The following is an 18,879-nucleotide window of genomic DNA, read 5'->3' as shown; positions in this document are numbered from 1 at the left end:
GAGTGTGAAGAATTTAAATTTCTACCCCTACTCCCTTCCATCCCCTTCCCCTCTGCCCCACCCCCCTGCTATGCGTGTTAGACTACCAAGGTGAGCAGGTTGCGTCCTCTTGTTAAGAGCGATTAATGGCACTCGTTATGTACATAATGAAATATCTCTGCTGATGCGTAGGGTGGCGTTCTTCTCTCCTATCTGTGCTCCACGGCTGGCATGTCTCTGTGTGCACACACACTGGGACCGAGGACGCACTGCTCCTACCTCCACGTAGAGAGACAGACAGACACACTAGAGGAACTGTTTGATACTGTGGAGACAGACCCCCCCCCACCCATAAACCATCTCTGACAATTCATGGTTGTCGAGTTTGTGCCCTTCATTTGAAATGGACACAACCCCATGAAGCAGTGTTCATGAAGTGTGTTCAGAGAGAGAGCGAGAAAGAGAGATAAAGCGGCATGGTTTGCCAAAGGTTCCATTTTGACTGTAGGTGTAAATTTAGCTCTAATCGTGTTGTGCTGCGAGTTATTTTATAACTGTTCTCCTGCTGCAGCTTTTTTATGCTGACCTCGTTTTAGTAGGGCGAGACACTTCTGGGTTGTTACAGGTTTTATTTTGACCTCGTTGTGTGAGTGGATGAGTGTGTGTGTGTGAGTGTGTGTGTGTGTGTATTTGTGTTTGTGTGTGTATGTGTGGCTGTGCTATTCAGTGCCTGAGTCAAGCTGTGCGAGCTCTTTAATCCCACGGCCCGGTGCACGTAGGCCTGATTAGTGGCAGCAGCTATCTGTGCAGAAGACAGCACGCTCTCCTTTCGCGTTTGGTCAGGTCTGGGGCACAGGGGGATGTCAACTCATGAGAAAGGTGAGCGAGGAAGGAGAAAGAGAGAGGACGAACAGAGGGAGGGAATGAGAGAGAGAAGAAGGAGTAGAGGGATGAGAATGAGGGAGGGTAGGGCAGTATAGGGCCTGATTAATATTCTGCAGAGCGCTCCTGCCAGTAGAGCACATTGATTACTACACTTTACCTGTATCAGCCTTCACAGCTAAGGATGACATGGTAGGGGAGAATTATGTGTGTCTGTGTTCACCTCACAATCAGAGAAGACTTGTGTTAGCTAGCCTACAATGCATTGCTTAGGGTAGCATTCACTACAGACTGCTACTGAATTATTAATTTTCTATTCACTTCCTGAATTAAAACGGAAATGAGCCCTAACCCTGATCAGGGCCGTATGGAAGGATGTGTAGCTACTAGCTAGTTAGCAGAAGTACTGTAGTATAATAGCATTGAAGTGTATGTGGTTTAGCTCAAGCTGTAGCACAAGCAGGGCCGGTGTTGTTTGGCGGGCCTTACGGGGCCTGGCCCGCCGTACCGTATCTCCTTGCCCGTCCAAATAAAATATTTAAATATTTCTCATTTATTTGACTGAGACGCTCTCCAACAGAAGGATTCCTCAATCTCAGTTAAAGCATCCGATTGAGCGAAACAGCTCCCCTCTATGGGAATAATATGCAAACCTAAGTTTGTTGCCTGCCTTCGCCCCTTTGGGACAAATACTCTTATTGTTAGGGCGGAGACATGAGCATCTCCTCATTATATACAGATCTCTTGCGAATTGGAAAGGAAAGTTTGCTCGTGCACAGTGCACTGTCGGGATGCTAGATTGTCCTAAAGTAAATTGATATTTGGCCAAAATTATATAATTACTCCTGTCTAAATAAAATAATTCAAAATACTTCACCAAGGAGCATGACTTAGCCACAGAGGATCATTAGCTTCTTTAAAAATGTTTTGCTGTGGATTGTTTCAAATCACAAGTGTGTTTGCGAAGCCCGCAATTTGGGTAGTGCATGTGGTAATAGGTCTAGCTGATTGAGGTGCGGCTGTCAGTGAAAAGCATATAAAATATGTGTGAAGATAATGTGTTTTGAGTGTAATTTAAAATGTTGCATCTAGAAGAAGGGGGTGTGGTGAAGATATGGTGTCTCTCTCCAGAATGCATGTGTATGTAGGAAAGTGCCCATTTGGCAATGTCCGATTCTGATTGTCTTAACTCACCACGTACACCACACATTTTTTCTTCGCCTCATACAAGTCAACGAAGTCAGTTAGCATCCACTGCGAATGATAGTTCCACAGCATTTGAATCTTTCCAACACTTCTAGCCTCGATGATCACCAAGCCGTGTGAAAGAGCAAAATATCATGATCTGATGGTCCCATATATCCAGTGGAAATGCCATAAAAAACAGCTTTCTGTCCTGAGCTCAGGGGCCAGGACATTTTCAGGGCCCAGAATAGGCTAGTTGATACAATGTTATAAGTTCGCAAGAGACAGCATCAAGCCAGACCAAGTGATGATTTGATACAATGTTGCACTTCAGTAGCTCAAATCAAGACAGATAAAAGAGAGGCAGACAGGTGGAATAGAGAGATGAATGTGATTGAAAGAACCAGAATTTTCATCAGGATATTTTCTACTGTTTTTATTCATCAGCTTTAGGCCTATGTATTTTACTTAGTTGACGATGAACGTTATAGGCTTACTGCTGCGTCTCTGACTTCTATGCTCTCATTTTTTTCGCCTCTAATGGATCACAGTGTATCAGTTTGCCCATATGGCAGAGGCTAGTTCTCTCGGCATAGTTTCATTTTAACTTTGAGATTTTTATCATTTTACTTCAGATTTTCATGACAATGATTTTGAGAAACGAAAAAGTTATTATTGAAAGGAAACTGTTCCAAGAGAATGCGCATATAGAAATAATCATAACTGCCAAGCAGATCGGTAGAAATGGTAGGATAAATAGTAAGCTTCTCCAAACTTGAAACTCACAAGCTGCCTATGGTCTACTATTACAGCCATTTCAAATATTGCGTGCACACAAAGGAGGTCCTGTGAAAAAACATGCCCCCCTATGGAATTCAAAGGCCCATCCAACTGATTCGTTCTGGCACCAGGTCTGAGCACAAGGAGTACTGGATCTAGCTTAGAGCTCCAGGGGTATGTGTAGTCCTAATCGTGTTGAGGTGTCCTGGGATGTTTATTGGCATATGTTGGCTTCTGGCCTGACAACTAGATTGGTGCTGCTGCTGTGCTGCCTGCCTGCTCCAAAATGTCTTCCAAAAGGTCATGCATAATTGTGGTTTCCTTTAGTGGGTTAAGTGCACTTTAATTGTGTTTAATTGTGTGACTCTGAATGAGATGATGAGATGATGTTCTTAGTTGTATCAAGAAACAGAAAAAGTAGAGTGGTGGAAAGAGAAATGATATGGCCCATTGTACCCAAATCATGCCCCACCCTGCCATTCCCAGAGCTCACTGTGGGCAGAAACATTAGAATGATTGAAACTCCTGGCGAAGTAGGTCACTGGAGGCATTATGAATTGTGAAACGATGGGCGAGAATGCAAAGATGTTCACTCTTTTTTTGTCACTTTAGTCCTCTGTCACAGGATGGCTTTCCTATTCACAAAGCATCTCATAATTACTCATCCTATAATCAGCAGACTACTCCTTTAAACTAATAAAGAACTATCCTGCTGACTCCCACAGAGAGAGAGAGGGAGCTGTTTAGGATAGAAGCCAAGGATATTATGGAATTTGTTCATTAAAGGCCAGGGTTTTTTAGCATGGTTTAGTAGCCAATGTTCAGGGCAGCAGCAGCAGCCTGACACAGGGAGGGACAGATGATTTCAATGGGAAAGTGGCCTATTTACCTCAGCCATTATCATCATGATCGCCAGCCCAGTAGTCTGGTTCAATACCTTCAAAGGGCTTCTAGATGACAAGATGGGTCCTTTGGCTTCAAGGCCCTGGGCTAATCAGCTGTTCTGGCTTCCAGTTCCTCCAACCTCAATCACCCTCAGCTGAGGCCGCTTCTCATGGAAAATGGCTTGTTGCTTTGGGGTGGGGATTTTTTTGTGCGTATTTTGAATAGACAATGTTAGCGTAAGATTAGCATGGAAGCCCAATAGGAATGAATTGGTATAGATTGGTAGCGGCCACAGCTCATTAAGATATGGGAATGTGTGCGTGTGTGTTTTAATCAACACACTAATTCCCCAGCCCTCTCTCTCTCTCAGGAAATTGCCCTTGGGTGGGTCTTCCACCGCCACACAAATATTTACTATGGACACAAACATTTTGATAGCCTTGCTGTTCTATTGTGGACCCAGGGCCATGCAGGCCATCCATGCAGGCCAGGGTACAGTGGGGAAAGAGTGATATCATCCAGGGTCATCTGGATTTGGCTGTGTCCTCCCCTCTGATCATCCTGCCAGTCTGCTAGGCTCTGAATCGCTAAGATGACTCATCAATGTGCATGAATTATTTTCTGTTGTCCCACTGAGAACTCTTTGTACTGATGTGTACAGAAGTTAAACCTCCCTCTCCTCTCGTCAAGGCCTGACACTGACATAGGCCAGGAACTGTAACTGGGGAACTCTGTTCGCTTCATGTTTAGTCAGACAGTGATGTTAGTGTTAGGTCATCACGCAATGTTCATATTCACATGTTAGACTGGGGAGTATGGCTGTTTCAAAAGGATGGTGTGTGTTTAGAGTGTGGACGAAGTACATCTTTGTGGTTTTGAGTCCCACGGTAATGTCGGTGCGTTTTGGAATTCTAACCCCTTTTAAACATTGTTTGAGCTACAGATTGCTGGGTTGTTGCATTGGATTTGTCTATGTCTTCTAGAGGTCGACCGATTATGATTTTTTTTTTAACGCCGATACCGATTATTGGAGGACCAAAAAAGCTGATCCCGATTAATAGGCCGATTTTATTTATTTATTTGTAATAATGACAATTACAACAATACTGAATGAACACTTATTTTAATTTAATATAATACATCAATAAAATCAATTTAGCCTCAAATAAATAATGAAACATGTTCAATTTCATTTAAATAATGCAAAAACAAAGTGTTGGAGAAGTAAAAGTGCAATATGTGCCATGAAAGGAAGCTAACGTTTAAGTTCCTTGCTCAGAACATGAGAACATATGAAAGCTGGTGTTTCCTTTTAACATGAGTCTTCAATATTCCCAGGAATGAAGTTTTAGGTTGTTGTTATTGTAGGAATTATATAACTATTTCCCTCTATACCATTTGTATTTCATTAAACTTTGACTATTGGATGTTCTTATAGGCACTTTAGTATTGCCAGTGTAACAGTATAGCTTCCGTCCCTCTCCTCCCTGGGCTCGAACCAAGAACACAACGACAACAGCCACCCTCGAAGCAGCGTTACCCATGCAGAGCAAGTGGTGTTTGAAATGCTATTTGCGCGCGCTAACTAGCTAGCCTTTTCACTTCGGTTACACCAGCCTCATCTTGGGAGTTGATAGGCTTGAAGTCATAAACAGCGCAATGCTTGACACACAACGAAGAGCTGCTGGCAAAACACACGAAAGTGCTGTTTGAATGAATGTTTACGCGCCTGCTTCTGCCTACCACCGCTCAGTCAGATACTTAGATGCTTGTATTGCTCAGTCAGATTATATGCAACGCAGGACACGCTAGATAATATCTAGTAATATCATCAACCATGTGTAGTTAACTAGAGATTATGATTGATTGTTTTTTATAAGATAAGTTTAATGCTAGCTAGCAACTTACCTTGGCTTACTGCATTCGCGTAACAGGCAGTCTCCTTGTGGAGTGCAACAGTCGTTATTGCGTTGGACTAGTTAACTGTAAGGTTGCAAGATTGGATCCCCCGAACTGACAAGGTGAAAATCTGTCGTTCTGCCCCTGAACGAGGCAGTTAACCCACCGTTCCTGAAAATAAGAATGTGTTCTTAACTGACTTGCCTAGTTAAATAAATATTAAATAAAGGTGTAAAAAAAATAATAATAATTGGCAAAAATACTGATTTCCGATTGTTATGAAAACTTGAAATCGGCCCTAATTAATCGGCCATTCCGATTAATCGGTCGACCGCTAATGTCTTCTGCATCTGCTGATACAAACCATTTGCTAGAGCGGTGTTTGTGAGCTAGGGCGGAAACAGAAACAGTTCTTCTCACATAAATGTCTGTAAAGTCTGAGCTAATTGAGATTCAAACTATTATGACCTCACTGTGAAAAACTTGAGACTCTCAGGAACACATGTTTTGCTTCTATGACTATGACGCTCACAAGCCACACGAGTCGTTAGATGGGAAGAGATTCTTCTACATAGAAGATCATAGGAAATCATTGTGTCTATAATACTCTAATAAGCTCACATAGTTGCTGTCACAAACTATAAACTGCACACAGTTGTCACTAACTATATTATATATTAATTACACACTGGGCAAACAAATGATATAGTTACAGCATTCTTTTCAAATACATTTTTTATCATGTTTTTGCTATGTGGACCTTATTTGTTTATTGACATTTGTCAATAAATCTCATGACTGCAACTGTTTTGTGTCAAATAGTTTTGTCTTCTGGTTGTCCTTAAAAGAAAATGGTAAAACTCTTCCATGTGATGCAAGCAGATTAATAAAAGTGAATTTCAATGTTTTCACTGTGGGAGGCCTGGGACAAATGGAGTTCCTTTTTTCTTTAGTGTGTGCGTGTGCGTGTGCGTGCGTGTGTGTGTGTGTGTGTGTGTGAGAGTGAGAGAGCATGTGGGAGTGTGTGCACTATGCATGAGTTATTTGGTCAATGCGGCCTTAGAATTGGGTCAGAGTGCCCTAGTTCGTGTGTGTGTGTGTGTGTGTGTGTGTGTGTGTGTGTGTGTGTGTGTGTGTGTGTGTGTGTGTGTGTGTGTGTGCGTGTGTGCGTGCGTGCGTGTTTTCCTTGTTACTTGGTCCTGATTTACTTATCTCTAACATAGTCTTTGGTTGTGGTCTCACGCTGTTCAGTAGCATGTTATTCTCTTGTTTTCCTCTGCCAAGGTTAGACAGAGCTTTTAATTTGACTTTCCCACTGTGTGTAAGTTCACTTGTGTTCCCAGTTTGAACAATTGCATTTGGTCAGGTTGGCTTTTTGTCTTATTTAATCATGTCAGGCCCGGGCCATATTGAATTTACAAATGGCCGTCACGCTGCATGTGTAAGTGAGGTACCCTGTTGAGTATGTGCAGCAGGCTGGCCTGCAGATTACATGATATAATAGTGTTTAGGCATCGCCTTTCCTTTTAAATTCCTTTAACCTTGACTCCCCTTTAATGCAGGGAGAACACATCTGCCAGGCTAGTGTCAGACGTTAGTGATACACACCGCTCGGGCTGCATTGTCACTTTTTATTAACGCCCAGAGCTTTGCATGGACACCAGCTGTTGCGTCAAGTGGAAAGCCTGGGCGGTGTGAATGACCTTGACTTTAACTGCCTGCTCCTGTGGCTCTTCCCCTTTTTAATTCTTTTGTTTTGACTCATACATTTTAAATGGCTTAAATGGATTACCATTCCTGACAATGAAGGTCATTTAGGAAACTCTCATTTTGAGGAGGGTGGGGAGGGGGATGAGTGAGGGGGATGAGTGAGGGGGATTGAAGGTCAGACTTGGATATCTAATCCCTGACATCTGCATCGGGTCGTATTCATTCCAGTTTTCTGGTTATTCCACAGATGAAATGGCTGATGTGCACTGACCTTCCTGTTCCTAGTGCTTCTGGAGAAACGGAGAGGAGAGGAGAGGAGAGGAGAGGAGAGGAGAGGAGAGGAGAGGAGAGGAGAGGAGAGAGCAGTACAGGAGAGGAGAGAGCAGTACAGGAGAGGAGAGAGCAGTACAGGAGAGGAGAGGAGAGCGACCAGTCAGTCGGGGGGATGATAAAGCTCTCGTCTCCATAGCTGTCTTCCCTTTCGCCCATGGCCACTGTAGTAAAAATCACTTTAGAATGCGTTTAGGTGTCATTGCGTGACATTGTCAAAGATAATGGATAATCACCACGGTAACTGGAGTCGGTGGAGGGTGGCTCATTGGCCCTCTGGTGTCTCACCATGGAGATGGGGAGAGGGGTCGTGTTTTGGGGGCCAGGAATGATATGACATGTTAACAGATGCGTAAGGTCATTTTCAATATATACACCAGGCGAGATAATGTAATAGTAATACACACGCCCGTATCGCCTGTGCTGCTGAAAGCAGAGGGGGGTCTGGGGCTTTAGGGGCTAGGCTTAGATGACAGGCTCCATATATTAAGGTCATTTATTTGTTCACAGTGCACAGTGCTGCCCCTGCAATTCCAGGCCTTTTTTATTTTTTACCTCTGTCATGGCTGCTGTCACGGACCCTGTCCTTCACAGTTCCCACCAATCCCACCTATCCACAGACAGAACAGGGCACCTACCTACACTTAGATTTACGTTATGAACACAGTCCACTTTAGGGTCCTTGTAACCCTTTATTACATTTTATTTCCAGTTGATTATTATATTTTGATGGGTTATAGACAGGCTCAATGTCAAGCCTAAAATACCTTGCCACCAGCTGAGAATATATCCGGTTTTGAACATGCTGAAAGTATGTAGGCCAGAATGCCAGTTCATTTTCAGGGTCTTTCACATTTGTGGAGTTTTTTCCATGGTCTGAGTCTCAAGCACACACACACACACACTGTCTCGACAACTAATCTTGTGCGGACACACAATTCAGTCCCATTCAAAATACCATTTTCCATAACCCCTAAACCGAACTCTAACCTGAACCGGAAAACCTAACCTTAACCTAAACCTATCCCTAGCTCCTAATCCTACCTCTAAAACTAACCCTAGCTCCTAAACCTAATTCTAACCCTAATGCTAATTCTAATCTTAACCCTAAAACCCCAAGAAATTGCATTTGACCTTGCGGGGAATATTAAAATGTCCCCAGTTGGTCAAATGTTTATTTGTTTACTATTCCAGTATAGTTAAACACTGCCACATATACACACATACACACAGGTCTCTAACTAAGTGACTGCTCCTTCCAAAAGCATTCATTGTGTTCCTTTTTTAATTGAGTTAAGCCCTCGGGTCGGCCAGCATGGCGGGAAAATAGACCTAATCCTGCCATCTAAGATTAGCAGGACAGCAGACGTCAGATGGTCTGTCGCTCCAGTCCAGGGGGTGAGCAGGTTGGCTTTTGTTGTGGTCAGATTTGGGTCAACAGCATAAAGCTGACCTTGAACTGTAATCGACGCTGATTGGCCAATCTCAATTAAGTCATTTCTGATCTTGGCCATTCGTGTTCCTTGACCAGACGTGTTCCCTGGCCAGACGTGTTCCCAGACGTGTTCATTAAATCCTTGAGTTACAGGCTGGGGTTCCTTTGCTTTTCTTGTTCCACCCTAGTATTTAATTGCAGGCTGTCGGTTGGGCTAGCTGATCAACTGTTATCCCACAACTAATTCCCAATTATTTTCAAGGTTGCACTTTGGTGGACTTTATAGTTGTGCCAACCTGTGGACCTGGGCCATCCCATGAGATGGATTTCACTCAGATTATAGACAGCCTACTGTGCTGTTGTTGATCCTAGCTGCTTCATTACGCATATTAATATATAGGTTAGACTGATTGCATCATCACTGACCTCCAGTCATTATGATGGGCTATACTGTCCTGTACCACGGTTAGTCTGCATCATCACTGACCTCCCTAATTAAGGGATAAGGCTAAATCCTATCTGTCCTTTCATTGCAACCCATATTATTTAGGTTAGACAGCATCATCTATGACCTTCATCAAAATCAAGGGCCTCATTGTAATCAAGAGGTTCACTATACTGACTCCTGTCGTTGTGACCCTGTATGTCGTCCATCCGGCAAGTCACACCGAAGGTGGGGAGAGACGTTGGGAGTCAGGGAGAGACGTTGGGAATCAGGCAGGGAAGCAGGAAGGCAGCTGAGGTGGCGGTAGAAACTCTGTATTAATTAACCCTGATGGGCCACGGCTCTGACTGTGTGACGTGGCCCGTAACCATGGAGACCAGCCTGACAGGGTTCACACTGCGGGTTTCTTAGGACATTGCCATGTCAACTGACAACAGTGGTCCGTCGCCTGAGTGTCAGTGTCTTGCCCTCCTGACAGTGGCACAGCCACAGTGTGACAGGTGCACCGGATCCACACACACACAAATAAACAAACACAAAAACGCACACACCTGGCAGCTCGACCAAGCCATATCCTGTCTCTTCTCTGTGGAGGCCAGTGTCAGTACTGAGGAAACCTGTGCTGGCTTTGTACATAATAACCGGGCTCATGTCAAGTCAATGCAGTTCTGGTTTTGTGGAATACCTTCAGCTCTCATGTCATTGACAATGAGAGCTGATGTGCGGGTCTATATCTTGTCCAGACAGGGATCAACTGTGGCAGGTGGTGATAAGGCCAGTGCTCTCCATAGGCACCAGGGCAGCCAGGACTTTACCCAGGTGGGAGAGCACTGAGCCACTATACCCTCTGCGGCACTGGTGTGTGTGTGTGTGTGTGTGCATGTGCGAGAGAGTGAGAAAACGGAGACAGGGTAGTGTGAGGTGCTCAAGTGCAGGAGGAGTGGTAGTAGGGAGGGAGGAGGGATAATCCACTCAAATGACAAGCTGTATAAGAAATGATTCAGAGCTCTCACAGGCCCTTCACTTTTGTAAGAAAGCACAGACGAATTGCAACGAGGGCCTTACAGCTTGAAGACCAATGTTTAGGTAGTGGTAGTGGGGTAGTGGGCTTGAATTTAAAAATGTGAATAAAATCTGACCCTAATCTACATTTGTCATCATCGATTCAGTAGAAATAAAAAAAGACGCAGGGATTAGGGGTTACCATGTGCAGTCAAACTGAAATGTTGCCAAGTACCATGCATGGTGGACAAGGTGTTGAAATGAATGTGATATAGTGCTGCAAGTCCCTGCTTCTCACGCTGTTACTCTCTCTCTCCCAATCTCGCTTTCTCCCTCTTTCTCGCTCTCTCTTTCCTCTCTCTCTTTCTCTTCTCTCTCTCTCTCTCTCTCTCTCTCTCTCTCTCTCTCTTCTCTCTATGTCTCTCTCTCTCTTCTCTCTGCTCACATAGGTCCCCCCTCTGAGGTCAAGTGAGCGGAAAGGCACCACGGAGTGAACCGCCCCCAGGCTTCCTGACAGACAGACATCCGAAACATCCGCAACCACGGAATGCATCAAAATCACTGTGGTGGTGAAACCTGCTGACTCCTCGTTCCTCGCCGTTCGCTGCATAAGCTTGGACTCGGGCATTCTGGGAGCATCCGGTGTCACAGGCACACAGGAATGCCAGTGACGGCTGGGTGAGAGCCCCTAAATGGCTCCGGTCATGGCCACAGTTTCTTTGTGTTAGTGTCATTTTCCACTTTGGAGAAGGGAATACAGTGGAATACAGTGGAATACAGTGGAATCCAGAACCTGCAAAATACTCTAGAACCTGCCCATGTGCATCCTCACCTCTTATCAATATCTGGAAGTTCTGTACCTGATGACCTAGTGGACCTTGTTATTCCCAGTAGCAGTGCTGAACCATACGAGGGGATCCTAGTATTGAACATGACTCATGGGGAGGAGCCTGGCCCTGAGACACACACGGATTCAGCTGTTCTAACTTATCTGGAAGGTTTACTGATGCATCCCGTGGCGGCTGGGCCTGGGGCCACGGCAACCCGGAGATCGGAGGCTCCCCACGGGCACGGCAACCAGATGGAACAGGTCAACAAGGCGGCCCGGCCCTTCCAGCTGCCCAGCCACAGCCCTGCTATTGCCGCTGTTCAGAAGGCTGGCAATGGGAACAGTCCTACACTGCACCACGGGGCCTCCCAGAACCTGAAGAAGGCCCGGCTGCTCCGCTCAGGGCCCTGGAACGAGCCTGGGGCCCAGAGGCTAAGCTCCCCCCCTGTGGAGCTGAATGGCCAGGGAGGAGGAGGAGGCGGCTTGCAAAACGGGGCCCTGGAGGGCTCTCCTCACGCTGGGGAGAGCACACTGCTTGCCTCCCTGCTCCAGTCATTCAGCTCCAGACTGCAGAGTGTGGCCATGTCGCAGCAGTCCACCAAACCCCCCAGCGAGCACTCCCCGCCCACCGATCCCCCTCCTCCTGCAGACAAGGAGCAGCTCCCCTGCTACGGAATGGCCTCCAGCCGCCTCAAGGGCCTGATGAGGAAGACCAAGCTGCAGAACCACAGCAGCACGCCTTACAGCCGGCGAGGCCACGGCCACAGCCAGGAAAGGTCCTGTGAGTCCCCCCGCTCGGTGCAGAGCAGCACGCCTCCCTCCGCCCCCACTGTTGCTGCTGCTGCCACTGATGCTTTGTCCTGTGCTGAACGGCTCAAAGCTGTGGCCAACCTGGTGAAGATCCGCTCCAGCCCTGCCCCCTCTCCCAAGCCCAGTGTGGCCTGCAGTCAGCTGGCTCTTCTGCTGTCCAGTGAGGCCCACCTGCAGCAGTATTCCCGGGAGCACGCCCTCAAGGCCCAGCTCTCTGGACGCTCAGCCAGCGAGAGGCTGGCCGCCATGGCAACGCAACAGACCCAGGACAAGAGACCGCCCAGCACAGAAGATGCTCCGCCCACCAGCGCCACCACCACCACCCTAGACGTGCTAAGCTCCTTAACCTCCCAAAATGGGACAACGACAGCAACACTCCCCCAACTGGCACTAAACTCCAGCTCCAGCCAGCAGAGCTCCTCCTCTCTGCTGCCAGTCCACAGCTCACCACACCCAACCCCCCCTCCTCTGTCCCTCACCCCCAACACCCAGACCCAACCCCAAACCCCCACTAGGGAAAAACGGGGATTTGATTTGCGCGCCACCAGGCCCCCCCAGACCTGCAGCAGCCTGCTCCTGCTGCTCCTCAACAACCACAACAACCAGAAGCAGCTGACTAAGAACGGGCACCTTGAGGACGACTGTGGGGTCCTGCCTGCCAGCCGCGGCTCCTCAGTTACTTCTGACAGTGAGTGCTCTGTCCAGGAGAAAAGCCTGGCCAAGAGAGAGGAGAGCTGCAGCGATGCAGAGATCTCCTTCTCCAGCTGCTCTCCTATTGACCTCTCTATGAGGAGCAGGGCTAGCACCAGAGCTCCAGAGACCAGGCCTAAAGCCACCTCCTCCTCCACGTCTGCTTCTTACTCCTCTTCTACTGCGTTCTCCTCTGCCCCCACTGTCTTTTCCTCTTCCACTACCACTTTCTCTTCCTCCTCTACTGTTCACTCCTCTTCCTCCACCACTTTCTGTTCCTCCTCGTCATCGTCCTTAGACAAACTTACTGAGTCCCTTCTAAACAAGTGGAAGCCGGATCCCTCCGGGCCGAAGGTCACCCAGGTTAAGAAGGAGCTTGAAATGAGCCCAGACCTTAAATCCCAGCCCAAGGTCACTCTCATGCAGCTCCTTCTGGAGCGCAGGAATAACGACAAGGTAAACAAAATTGTGGTTAATCCAGATTTGCAGCATGACACAACTCTGTCCAGTCTGTCACGGGTCCCACTTAAATCACTGGCCCCCTGGGAAGAAGTCAGGATACAGAGCCCTCTGGACAGACCAGGCCCAGCCCTTCCCATGTACTCTCTCAGCCGAGACCCCAGCAGCACCCCGTCCCCGTTCTCTTACCCCTCTCCCTATGTCCAGTCTAGCCCTCTGGATCTATGTAAGTCCAAACCCTTCCCTGTTGAGAAAGCTGCAACTGAGCCGGCGTTCAGCGCCAGCAAACTGTTACAGAACCTGGCCCAATGCGGCACCGCCTCACCCTCCCCGCCCATGGTTCCCAGCAAAGTACCCAGCCAGGATCTGGAGATGGGTGGTGGCAGGCCTCTGGCCCTGCTGGAGAGGCTCAACGCCCCCATCCAGAGGAACACAACATGTACCCCCCTCTCAGACGGGCCCTCAGGCAGTGGCACACCGTCGTTCAGCCGTTGGGGGGAAGTGTCGCCCCCAGCATCCCAGATCGAGAATCTTCTAGAGCGTCGCACGGTGCTGCAGCTCCTGCTGGGAGCAGGTTCCTCCTCTACCTCCTCCGTGGCCTCAGCCACCCACAGAGACTGGTCTGGTGGGAGGGGCAGTGTGGAGACGGTGGCAGGGGGCTGCTATGAGAAGCCCGGCACTTCTGTCATCTGTGACAACTCCAACGGGCCTACGGCAGCAGACGTCAAGGTCAAAACTGAACCGGGGGAGGAGGGCCTGGACCTGTTGTCCTCTGCTGTGTGTGAGGATGTGACGAGCCAAAAGAGACGGGGAGGAGGAGCAGGGTATAACTACAGGCATAACCCATTCTCTGAACCCCAGCAGGACCTAAAAACAGAGCCCCGGCCCACAGAAGTCATTGCTAAATATGGCCTCCTGAGCCAGCTCTTAAAACAGCAGAGCGCTACCTACTACACCAGCGCTGCACAACTGCAAACAGAACGCCGGCCCAGCCCTGTCCATGTAAAGGAGGAGCAGAGAGACTACCACCACCAGGGGCCCAGCCCTAAAAAGATACGTCTCTGCACGGAGCTGGCTGAGAGCCTGAACAATGGCAGCCCTCAGCGGACATTGGTGGACAGTGGAGGCAGCTACAGCTACAGCAGCCTGGTCCATAAGCAGATACAGGAGGAGCCTGACTACCACAAGGCCCTGAGGGGCCCTAAAGTGGAAGAGACCCCAGCCAGGAGCCCCAGCAGTGAAGCTCTCCTCCCTAGGGAGAGCCGGGGCTTCAATGTGCTCAAACAGCTGCTCTTGTCTGACAACTGTCTGAAGGAGCTGTCCCAGCATCCCCGGGGGGGACCCAGCCCCTCTGTCCTGCAGGCCAACGGTAAAGCCAATGGGAGCGTCCTTAACCTCAATCAGCCGGGCTACAATCACCACAACCTCCTCAACCTCCCTACCCTGCCCTGGCACCACCCCAACCCCCATAACTCCCTCAGTTCAGGGCCTCCCACCCACCTCAGACCGCAGCCAACAACCCCCCAAACAGGGGACAGCAGCCAACGCTCCCCCTGGGGGCGCCACACTGCCCTCCCACCCCACCAGGACTCGCCCAAACGGGACCCCACTCCAGTGAAACGGGAGCCGGAGAGTCCGGGGCGGTGGGCAGGTCGGGACCGGGAGGAGGAGGGCTCTGATTCGAGCCCAGACTCCCCCCGGCTGACCCGCTCCAACCCCATCCTATACTACATGCTGCAGAAAGGCAGCGCTCAGCTGAGGAGGGAGGGGAGGGACCAGGCAGAGGGGACCCAGGGGTCAGTGCCAGGGGGGGTGAGGGTGAAGGAGGAGCCGGGTACTAACAGCAATGATGCCTACAACCACAGACTGAGCTCCACCACCACCTCCACCCAGCACTCCTCCCTGTCCCCTCCCTACAACAACGACAAGCACAGTCACAAGAACTATAGGCTGAGTGACTCATCTGATAAATGGTAGTTTTATGAACAAATTACTTTTATGAACTAAAACATAAAAAAGACACAAGGGGGAAAAGATCGCAATGTTTCTTTTTTTCTTCCTTTTTTTTACTGACTTGCCAAATTCATTTGTAGTTTAATGAGAAGTAACAGCATGTAATGCAGGAGTGAGAATTTTGAAAGAGAAGAACAGAGGAAATGAGTTCAAGGCATTCGTTTCATTATTGTATCATAATTCTAGATGGCTCAGGTTACAGGATGGGTGGTACGATATAGCTCTACTTCAACAGAATGTCAAATTATGTGCACCAAAATAATCGTCAAATTTTAACGTTGCCCACTGGTGATTTCCATACAGTATGTATTTCACATTCTCAAATGATTGAAAGAAGGCACCATTCATTTTACTCCAATGATTTGTGCCTGTATTGCACACATATCACTATTCTGTGTCCTCTTTGTTGCTACTCGTAAAACATTGATGAAGAACATTTCCAGCTACATTTATTATTGATGACTCCAAAAATGTTAGCGCTCAGTTCACTGTATATTTATTTATATTTTAGATTAACAGAGAACATCACTTTTAGATCAGACTCTAAATAAAGTCATACCGGGGCAAGCACAGCAGTACATTAAAATGTACACGTTAGAGACATTTTTAAAGGAAAACCTTGTGAACAATGTTAATCAGATCCACTAAAGGTACCTAGAGTTCCATTCTGTTTGAATGCTCTGTATTGGTTGCTACTGTAACTTCTCCTCAAGTGTGATATAATTTTTTTGATCATCAGTGAGTCAGCTGTCAACTGATAGACTGGGCTCATGTGGTCACAACGCATTGCATTTTGCTTTGATTTGGAATGAACTTGTTGGGGCTTCGTTTTGACAGTGCAAATGCAAGGTAACATTGTCTTAATAGATGGTAATACAACGGGTAATACAGCTATTACTAAATAGTAGTAGTAGAGGGTGTTTTAAAACCTTGCCGAGCCTACCTTTGGGGGGGTATACAGGTTCGGCACAACAGTTAAAAGACTGCATTGTCTGTATGACTGTTACATTCCAAATGAATTCTAAATTAACACCGCTCTCTCAGACATACTTCATCTTGATTTTGAAATATAAATGAATATTCTGAAATAAATAATACAGTCTCATTTGATATTGTACCCCTGAGTTTGCACTGTCAAAGTTTAGCTCTTGGTGACCTTAAAAATAATATGTTTATGGCATGTAATGAAAAACTGTCAGTGTTGTTATCCGTTGAGAATTTGACAGTTTGTGAAGCTTATTTTGTGTTTCTTGATTCTCGTGCTTTATGGACACCATTTACTTTTTTTGCGGTTTCTTAGCTCATATTAAAATGTCTAAATATTTGCATGGAAATAAAGAGAAAACCGCAGGTACATTTGAAAGCAGCAGGACATGACGTGAACCTGCCACCCAAGAATCATTGAGATATTTTTGGTGTCTTTTGAGGGCTTATCTGATGTCTAGCTCCTTATTTTGATTGTACTGTTTCTGGTTTCAGTTTCACACACTGCTGTCATGCATTTAGTCTTACATGTGCTATTTTTTATACATATACATATGAAGTACATATGAAGTAGATGTTTCTTCTATTATTAAAACATTTTCACAATGGTTAAACATATTTGTGTAAATAGTACTTTCATTATGAAAGATAACTATTTTGTATTGTTGAAGAAAAATATATGACCCTAGTTTTTAATGCCCTGAAAAATGTAAATATGAATTCAATGCCTATTAATGTACATACATACAAATGGCAGAGGATACTATGCCCGTTTTTTGGTTGGTTTGTTCTTTGCATGTGTCTATGTGGTAAATGATAATCTATCTTGCGCCGTGTTGTGTAATACTGTCTGACTCTCCTCACTGCTGCCTGTTGCATGCAGACGCATGGGAACTACCTGTGTATCCCTACTGGTGATGGGGCAAAATGTCAAGTCTTAAAATAGGTATTTTTATCACAGAGAGAGGGTCATTTAGAACATGAACAGTCCCTAAATAACCACAGACTGCTGAGCAAGTGGAGAAAATGTGTGAAAATAAAACGTGCATTGAATATTTTAGATTTTTATTTTCTGTTACTGGTTGACGACAGAGCTCGGATGGATGGCGCTTGAGGGTTTTAGCGGATGAATGAAGTACAATCATCATTGTGCATCGTGCATCTGAAACATGCATTTGTAGCAAAAAGATGTGTTTCGTTTTTCCATGTGACAACCTGAAACATTATTTCATTTTTTAGGTTTGAATTTTTTTGGTGTTCATTTGCACTGATATCTCCAAAATAAAGTACTAAAATGCTTGACTGAGTTATGCTCCTGTTTCACCTTCCCTAACTATAATATGTCATTATATTACTACTGTATTTCATATTATTTATTTAATGGTTTATTCCTCACACATTGAATGGTTCTTGTTTATTTATTTTAAATTTCTCTATATTCCCACGCACATAAGGTCAGTGTCAGTGCGAGTCAGTTGCTGTTCAGTTTCCTCATTCATAGTCTATTCTGAGTAATGTGGACGTGATCTATTTTCTGAGTTCAGAGAACTTTGATTCTGAGTTCTTTGCCAGATCTTCACAAAGGCAGGAAAGGCATTGAAAAGAGTGAGGACAGGAGTGGAGGTCAGCAGATGTGCCCTAGATGCATGCATCATGGTATACCCTTTGAAGCTGAATCCACATCACATTTCTTCCTCAGACTAAAATAGATCACATGTTATCGCCATAAAACCTGAAATCCTGTTTTCAGACATTTCATGAAGCAGCAGCTCTGCTCAGGGACACAAAACAGCCCTTAGTGAAAGAGAAGGAAGAGAAAGAGGAAAAATATTTTTTAAAGGTGCAAGGAAGTTCACCCCAAACTTTCTTTGTCCCTGGGTCCTGAATGTTGAAGTCCACTCGGTGAACAGTCAGGTTTTTGTCCGTCTGCAGACAGTGCACTTTTGAAATCCTGCTTGGTTTTCTAAGCAGCCCTAGCCTGACTAGCTTCCCCTTTATTTAATCCTCCCCATGACTGGCTGCACTCTCTAAACTCTCAGTAACCTTTCCCCTGGGTGAACTTCTCCCTCCCAAGATCCTTATCAAGGCCTGAACTGCCAATAACCCCTCCATTTCCTTCCACTGCCATAACAGCGGTGAGCATAAAGGAGGCAAATCACAAGTTTAAACCGAGGTCAAGGTGTAAAACTTGACAATCGGCTGTTTGTCTGTGCTTCCCCCTTTGATTTCCTGACCTCAGCATGGGGCCAGCAGGATGTGAACGCAGCACAGCAGGTCACCAATGATAAAACTGAGTCAAACAGGGCCTTTTGATGTCAAGAGAACTTGTCTTTTCTCATAGGCTTGTCAGAGGCCTCAAAAACAAGTTCCCGGTGTCATTTAAAAAAGCTCACAGCGTGAAATAGCTCACAATCGATGATTGTGATTGACGGTGAACTTCTTCAAGCTTATAACACATGCCGTAATTATCCTCACAGCATGAAAATTATCAATGGTCAATTGCTCGCGCTTTGCTTCAATTCTGCCTCCAGGTTATCTGTGTTTCTTAGGTGGATAACGTCA

The 18,879-nt window shown here is 46.4% G+C and overlaps 1 protein-coding gene across 2 annotated transcripts in view; it reads left to right on the top strand.

Annotated features, from left to right (window-relative positions):
* Positions 1-17,616, top strand: part of LOC118391185 (nuclear receptor-interacting protein 1-like) — a 59,614-nt gene extending 41,998 nt beyond the window's left edge. For both annotated transcript variants that reach the window (XM_035782302.2, XM_035782303.2), the window contains one exon: positions 10,982-17,616. In XM_035782302.2, the coding sequence (XP_035638195.1) occupies positions 11,464-15,297 (3,834 nt within the window). In that variant the 5' untranslated portion in view covers positions 10,982-11,463 and the 3' untranslated portion in view covers positions 15,298-17,616. The remainder of the gene's footprint in view (positions 1-10,981) is intronic.
* Positions 17,617-18,879: the final 1,263 nt, after the last annotated feature.

The sequence above is a fragment of the Oncorhynchus keta genome, chromosome 12, assembly GCF_023373465.1.
Source record: "Oncorhynchus keta strain PuntledgeMale-10-30-2019 chromosome 12, Oket_V2, whole genome shotgun sequence".
In the NCBI taxonomy this organism is placed as follows: Eukaryota; Metazoa; Chordata; class Actinopteri; order Salmoniformes; family Salmonidae; genus Oncorhynchus; species Oncorhynchus keta.
Note: the sequence above shows the minus strand (reverse complement) of the source record. Positions and strands in the feature narration are given on the sequence as shown.